This window comes from Vulpes lagopus, chromosome 1 (genome assembly GCF_018345385.1).
Source record: "Vulpes lagopus strain Blue_001 chromosome 1, ASM1834538v1, whole genome shotgun sequence".
Classification (NCBI taxonomy): domain Eukaryota; kingdom Metazoa; phylum Chordata; class Mammalia; order Carnivora; family Canidae; genus Vulpes; species Vulpes lagopus.
Window position 1 is genome coordinate 60,503,958 of NC_054824.1, and position 7,843 is coordinate 60,511,800.

At 50.8% G+C, this 7,843-nt stretch overlaps 1 protein-coding gene across 2 annotated transcripts; it reads right to left on the minus strand.

Moving 5' to 3' along the window:
- Positions 1-70: 70 nt before the first annotated feature.
- On the minus strand, positions 71-1,512 carry MYMX (myomixer, myoblast fusion factor). 2 transcript variants are annotated; one of them, XM_041771939.1, is made up of 2 exons: positions 1,313-1,512; positions 71-876 (listed from the first exon to the last, which is right to left on the minus strand). In XM_041771939.1, exon 2 carries the CDS (start codon positions 820-822, stop codon positions 568-570), a length of 255 nt encoding a protein of 84 aa, XP_041627873.1. In that variant the 5' UTR covers positions 823-876; positions 1,313-1,512; the 3' UTR covers positions 71-567. The 2 variants fall into 2 exon arrangements, with proteins under 2 accessions (XP_041627873.1, XP_041627865.1); XM_041771931.1 differs by having other exon boundaries at positions 1,333-1,511.
- Positions 1,513-7,843: the final 6,331 nt, after the last annotated feature.

Sequence of the window (7,843 nt, forward strand, 5' to 3'; positions counted from 1 at the left end):
GACTGTCTCGCTCTGCTCAGAAGTGTAGGAGCTGCGTGGGTGACGCGACTTTCAGTGGCATCCGGAGAACTCAAATCAACAAACGTTTATTGAGCACCTGATGCATGCCAGGTTTTGGGCCAAGACTGACTCCCTGGGAACCAAGGTCCTATTATTTTACGTTAAATCCTGAGTCTGGATACAGACCGTCTGGGTTAAAAATCTTGCCTTTCAGAGAAATTGTCAGTTACCCCTGGGTAAGCAGTGTCCCTCATTGGACCTCATGTCACCATTCGGGCATGGGAGAGGAGAGTCACTTCCTTGCCCCCAACTTAGACCCAGATGTGATTAGGAAAGGTGTCTTGGCAGGAATTCAGAGAGGGGTAACGATCAGTTTTCTGCTGGGTGCTGGGCATCTTCCAGGCATTCCTGTTGGGAGTGGGGAGGCATTCCCGGTCAGACCCTTGTACTTGGTCCCCCACCGTGTTTTCTGCACAGGGGACAGGCTGCGCTCAGTGATGGTGCCAGGACTGTCTTACTCCAAAAAAAAGGCTTTTGATGATACTGCCAGTAGCAGGAATCGTAGCCTCATTTGGGGGGAGCTAGCCTCTCCTTCCTCTCCTGGCCAGCCACTCTGGAGGCCTCCTCAGCGTCTGGCGGATGTCTCTGGCTGAGGATGAACAACAGACAGCCCAGCAAAGCCTCTCGAACCTCCTGCGAGCCTAGGCGGCGGGCCAGTCCACGCAGCAGGGGCAGGAGGTGCTGGCGGGCCAGGCGGGCGGCAGGCAGCAGCAAGCGAGACACCAGCGTTCGCAGCAGCAGTGGGAGCAGTGGAGCGGGCATGGCTGTGAAGGCAATCCAGGCTGTAGGCTTGTCCCTTTCCTGCTCCCTCCTCACCTGGCAAAAAAAAAAAAAAAAAAAAAAACAGGATAGGCAGACTCCTCTCCACTTCAGTTTCTACTCTTATGCTCTCCCCACCTCAATTCGTGGGTCATTTTTGCTTTCCAGAAGCCCTTGCTCTTGGCAAGGTAGCAGGGGCAGGAGGGTTCTTATCACATGGAACCAAAGCATGAGTAGAGCTGGGCTAAGACCTACAGGTTGCCCCTCTGAGCCCCCGTGGCTCCTGGTGTTCCCTAGATCACCTCTCCTTTAGCCAGTCCACCCCACCACCACCACCACACACACTTCATGCACACCCTCAATCTCCCTGGCATTCCCCAACTCTTCTCACCCCAGCAGAAGTTCTTCCCCAGGCAATCGTTAAGTTTTCTTCTGAGGCCCCTTGGTCCACCCTGACCCGACACTTCCGACCCTCCCAATCCCCCACACCCACCCATCAGCAGCAGCTCTCACCAGTCGGAACTGTTGCTCAGAATCAGTCTCTGGAGGAATTTGCCTACAAGGGCACAGCCTCCCCAGACACTCCACCACTCCTCCACTAAGCCCAACCCCGCCCTAGGACAGCTTGCCTGGGTGGAGGGAGCGATGAAGAGGCAGCTGTGTTCTGGCACCTGGTGCATTGAGGGGAGGGGGCAGCTGGGCTGGAAGAGGTGGGAGGAACATATGCAGGAATTGTCACTGCTGGGTGTAGACCTCAGAGTTGGAACCCAGGCTGCGCTTTCTTTTTTCTTTTTTTTTTTTTAATTTTTTTTTTTTTTAATTTGATAGTCACACACACACACACAGAGGCAGAGACACAGGCAGAGGGAGAAGCAGGCTCCATGCACCGGGAGCCCGACGTGGGATTTGATCCCGGGTCTCCAGGATCACGCCCTGGGCCAAAGGCAGGCGCCAAACCGATGTGCCACCCAGGGATCCCCCAGGCTGCGCTTTCTAATAGTGGGACCTTAGGCACATTGATCCTCCGGGTCTCCAGTCCCATCCTCTGTTAGCTCAGTAACTGGGAGTAACTGGGAGGGGTAACTGGAATGGAATGATGTGAGAGACCCACTTGCCCAAACCTCAGCAGCGGGAAGGCTGCAGCCTAGACACACCACGCACACCAGCAGAGAGTGGCCCACTTGGGAAGAATAGGATCTGGGCAAACACTGGTGGGCCGTCTCCCAGGGACTGAGGAGTGGGGTCACAGTCCATCTGACACCTGGGCCCAGTTGGACACAGCTGGGTGGCACTCCCACTCAGGGCAGGAAGAGAGATAGCCACTTTAGGACCATCTTTACCCACCTTTGCCTCAAGATTAAATGAAGTTCCACAGGGGTGCCTGGGTGGCCTAGTCCATTACATGCCTGGCTTCTGCCTTCCACTCAGGTCATGATTCCAGGGTCCTGGAATCTAGCCAGTATGGGGCTCCCTGCTACCCTGGGAGTCTGTTTCTCCCTCTCCCTCTGCCACTTCCTCCCCCATTCTTGCTCTCTTTCTCAAATAAATAAATAAATAAATAATCTTTTAAAATAAGTAAATAAATGAAGTTCCATGAGATAGCCTGACAAAGGGACAGCCTGGGTTTGTTCTGTTTTTAAATGCCTCATCCTCCTACTTCCTAAAATGGGGCTACTTTTTGTCTTCCGGGACTCCGAAGAGATAAGGGCCATGAAAGTTATCTTGTAAACTCCAGGGCCTCTGGAATATCATCTGTCCTCATCCCCCTCCCCCCCCCGCCCCGCCCCCCCAGCCTCCATTGGTACCACCACCATTTCTAAAACCATCAAAGACCTTGAAGAAAGGAAATGTAAATATCAAAAAGGCCTGTCCCACTTCTGCCTGGAGGAAGCAGAGGAGAGGAGCTAGAGCACAGATTTATAGACATAGTCTTCGTCTTTTTCCCGGTACTTCCAGAGGAGATGTGTTGGCTGTGGGCCATCCCTGGGCCATGGACAGGACCCATAATGAGTCCACACAGGTGCCAATCCTGTGAATTTATGATCTTACTAGTTCTTACCTCCACTCTGCAGGAGAGCCGTTATTATAACCATTGTAAAGATGAGGAAACCAAGGTTCAGAGTGATTAACTTACCCAGAGTCATACAGCAGATAAATGGTCTGATCTTCCCCCAGACCTGCCCCCTCCCTCGGGCCTTCCCATCTCTGTAAGTGGCAACTGCCACTTTCTAGTTCCTCTGGCCAAAATCTTGGACGTTCTCTTGACTTCTCTCTTCCCATTACAGTTCACTACCCATATTAGTAAATGTCAGTAGCCCTACTTTCAACATATTCAGAATCTCACCACCTCACTGATGTCGCCATGACTACCCTTGTGTGAGCATTCATCATCTCTCACCTGAATTATTGTAGTAGCCTCCTAACTGGCGTCCTGTTTCTCTTTTCCACACAGTGACCAGAATGATCTTTATAAAACATGAATCAGATCCTGTCTTCTTTCTGTACAAACTGCCCAGTGGCTCCCATCTCACTCAGAATTAAAGCTAAAGGCTTTCATTGTGATCTACAAGGCCTTGGGTGGTCTGATCTTCCCTAGCTTCTTGACTCAACTTCTATCCTTGTCTGCCATTCTGCTCTAGCCACACCGGCTTCCTTGCTTATCCTTAATTATGCCAGACATATTTTGTGCCTCAGGGCCTTTGCACCTACTGTTGCTCCTTCACATAAGGCTCTTTCTCCAGGTATCCACGTGGCTCTCTCTCTCACCTCCTTCAAGTCTTTGCTCCTATGTTACCTATCCATCCTATTTAAAAGTACACTCCTCCAGGGGATCCCTGGGTGGCTCAGAGGTTTAGCGCCTGCCTTTGGCCCAAGGCGTGATCCTGGAGTCCCAGGATTGAGTCCCACATTGGGCTCCCTGCACGGAGCCTGCTTCTCCCTCTGCCTGTGTCTCTGCCTCTCTCTCTCTCTCTCTGTGTCTCTCATGAATAAGTAAATAAAATCTTAAAAAAAAAAAAAAAGTACACTCCTCCATCTCCTCTCTATCTAACCTTTGTTTTACTTGTCTCCACAGCAAATCATTATCCGACATGCTATATAATTTATTTTACTTCCTTGTTGATTATCTGCCACCCCTCCCAAGAATGGAGGGACTAAACTCTATTTTGTCTGCTGCTGTGTCCTCAGTGCTTGGCAATAAACAATGCAAGTATAAATCAATAGAGGTTCTGTGATGGGATCCAAACTCAGGTCTGCTTGTCCAGACCCCTGTGCTGCAGAGCCCCAGAGCTTCATTGATCTGAATATACACCCCAGTTGCCATGAACAACTGGAGAGAGCCTTTTGGAGAGGGGGAACTGATCCCATGAACCCAAGGGAGAAGAAATCAGACCTCAATGGTTCCCTCTGGGACCCTCTGAAATGTGTAGTTTTAGGGTACCCTGTAGTCCCAACCAAGCACTGACCCACATAAACTACTGCTGTGACCTCAAGTAAGTCACACGGCTCTCCAATCTCAGTTTCCACAGCTGCAAGATCCTTGGACCCTGGACCTGGAGCCAGACACCTGCCCCCATCCTTCATCCCCATCCCCCATCCCCTCTCACCATTCACCACTGAGCAGAGTGAGGGTTTCCAGGGCAAGCAAGGGAAACAGGCTGTTGTAACAATGGGAAACCCCAGAAGGGGGGTGAGAAGGAAGGTGAAGAGAGGAAGCAGGTGCCAGCAGGGTCTAGTCATAGTTTACTCTCTACTCCCTTTATCCACTCTGATTTTAACTTCCCTGTCCACCTCCTTCCCACTTTCACCTGTATTAATCCTTCCCTACACCCATCAGCCTGCCCCATTTTCTCCAAGGTAGAAAACCAAGGGCTCTGCTAAGGATTTCCTCAGCCTTTCCTGGAAAGATTACCATCCTCTCTGGCAAAAGAGCTACACGGAACAATTCCTTCTAGTTCCTCATTTAGCCTGTGTAATGGATCCTGCCTGTACCACCACCCTGACCTCTACCCTCCACCCTCTGCTGCTGGGGATAGGCCAGCAACTTTGAGGAAATTGGCTAAACCTCCTGTTCCTTAAAGTTAATTAAAAAAAAAAAAAGGGGGATCTGAGTGCCAATTTGTGAAGCTGAGGACTATGGACTGGACAGTAAGTGAGCCCTGGAGTCCTCCTCCCTGGTCCTCTTCCCAGACTTTCAGGGCCTTCCAGAAGCATTATGGAGACCACCACCCCTCCACCTCATCCCTGCAATAGGCATCAATTAATTGGACCATTCATGTCAACAACAAGCACTGAAGTGCAAGCAACTGTATGCCAGGCCTGTGCAAGGCAGTGGGACACAGGACAGACACACTCAGCGGATAAGGTGATAGACAGGCAGCCGGTAGACCAAGGATGAGGGTGGGGTGAGAGTTGCAATATAGCTGAAGGTTTCTGTTGTTGTTGTTTTTGTTTTTGTTTTAAAGATTTATTTGTTCATGAGAGACACAGAGGAAGAGAGAGAGGCAGGGACACAGGCAGAATGAGAAGCAGGCTCCATGAGGGGAGCCTGACATGGGACTCCAGGATCATGCCCTGGGCCAAAGGCAAGCACTCCTGAGCCACCAAGGCGTCCCTGTTTTTTTTTTTTTTTTTTTTTAAAGTAATCTCTACAGGGCAGCCCCAGTGGTTCAGCGGTTTAGCGCTGCCTTCAGCCCAGGGTGTGATCCTGGGGACCCAGAATCGAGTCCCGCATCAGGCTCCCTGCATGGAGTCTGCTTCTCCCTCTACCCGTATCTCTGCCTCTGTGTGTGTGTGTGTGTCTCTCATGAATAAATAAATAAAATCTTCAAAAAATAAATAAATAAATAAAGTGATCTCTACACCCAATGTGGGGCTTAAATTCACAACCCCAAGATTAAGAGTCAAATGCTTTACTGACTGAGCCAGCCAGACACCCCGTATAGTTAAGGAGTTCTGGTGGGACCCTGGAGCACTGGGCCTCCTGCTCCTCCCACCGCTTTCTGCTCCCCATTGAGGGAGCCACAGCACTCTACTGCATGGCTTCCTCTGCCATGAGCTGCACAGACAGGTGAAGAATGGATTCACATGCTGGCTGCTCTGGGACTCTCTGTTGGGGCTGCTAGGGATGCCTGAGAAGACTTTTTTTTTTTTTTTAAGATTTTATTTATTTATTCATGAGAGATACAGAAAGAGAGGCAGAGACACAGGCAGAGGGAGGAGAAGCAGGCTCCATGCAAGAGCCTGATGTGAGTGGGACTCGATCCTGGGAATCTGGGATCCTGTCCTGAGCCAAAGGGAGACCCTCAACTGCAGAGCCACCCAGGCATCCCTAAAACATTTTATTTATGAGAGAGAGAGAGAAAGAGAGAGAGAGAGAGAGAGAGAGAGAGAGAGCATGAGCTGGAGAGAAGGGGAGAGAGAGAGGGAGAAGAAGACTGCCTCCTGGGCAGGAAGCCTGACCCCAACATGATGTGGGGCTCCATCTTAGGACCCTGGGACCTGACCCAAGCTGAAGGCAGATGCTTAACCCACTGAGCCACACAGGGGCCCCATAAGCAGACGATTCATGGAGCTGTGCTGTGTGGGGGCCCTGTTCTCTACCATGGGAATTATCATAACCTCTACCTCTGACAGGATTGAAGCATGGGAAAATACTAGGTCCAGAGCTGGCTCCCAGAAAGTGTCCAGTAAACAGAATCTCCTTCCTTTACCTCCCAACCCACCCTATGTCTGAGGCCAGCCAGATTGGCTACTCCTCAAAGGCCTGCTATGAGGCACTGATGCTCACGACCAGCCCGTGAGAGTGGATGCCAGGCTTTAGTGAAAGCTTAAAAAAATCGATGGAGCCCTGAGTCCCCTTGAAGCCCCTGGGTCTGTCAGGTTTCACTGTCCTGTTGTCTCCTCTCAGGGATCAGCATTGGCCTGGAGCCCTTCCCATTTGTGGGAAGTTGAAGCCAATGCTGACTCCCAAACAAAGGCTGGAGAGGCCTCATCCAGGGCAGGGATGCTGAGGGCGCAGGTGCTGCGGGGCAGGTGTGGAGGCCAGTCAGGTGTAGGAAGTGTTGGCAGGGAAGGGCAGACTATTGGCCTGGAATTGGGAGTTCGTTCATCCCTGTTACCTATCACACCTCCTCTTGGCTGGTGACAGTAGTCACTCAACTATCTGAGTGGAGCTGTTGTGAGTTGCTGACTGACACCTGGTTGTGGTGACAACCCAGAGAATGTTTTAGGAACTTGTAGCTCCTCCAGAGTAAGAGATCATGCCCTTGGGAGGGATAGTCTTATACCCAAGACCACCATTCCTCTGCCCACCAATTCCAGGCAATGATAGGCCCATGAACAGGGAACTTGGTAAGAGAACACATACTAGATATGCTTACTAAGCGTGAAGAAATGGGTCAGGGAGTTGGGTGTTGCCTGAAGAGTAACTAGAGCTGACAAGTGGGGCCCTACCCTATCTGCAAGAACAGTTGCTGGGGCCAGTGAGAAGAAGGCCCAGAGAGAGGAGTCTATACAGAATGCAGCCCATTGCCCCCACTGAAACAACTGTCACTCTCCCCAGACTCAGCTGATGGGACCTGAAGTGGGAGGTGGGAGCTCCACCCACTCTGGGGAGGCCTTACGGGAAAGTCAGCTGTTGGGCCAGGACAGCTGCTCCCTGGATGGTGGGAAGGAGGGGTGTGGACCAGAAGGCAGGAGGAGGAGGTGAGGAAGGACATGCCTGGCATATTTGATGGGGGGAGGGAGAGCACCAAAACCCACAAACCCTAGGAAAAAATCTAACAAGGATTGAACAAGACCCGAGTGGTGAAAGCAAACAAAATGTTTACAGTGGGACCAAAAAGAAGACCTACATATATGGATTAAAGTACCAAGGTAATAATCGTCAGGAAAGTATCATGTTATACAAATGTTAGTTCTCCCCCAAATTAATCTGGAAATTCGATGTGATTCCAATGAAGACCCCAACAGTGTTGATTTCTTCCTTCTCTGGAATTGAGTAAGCTGATCAAAAAATGTATAT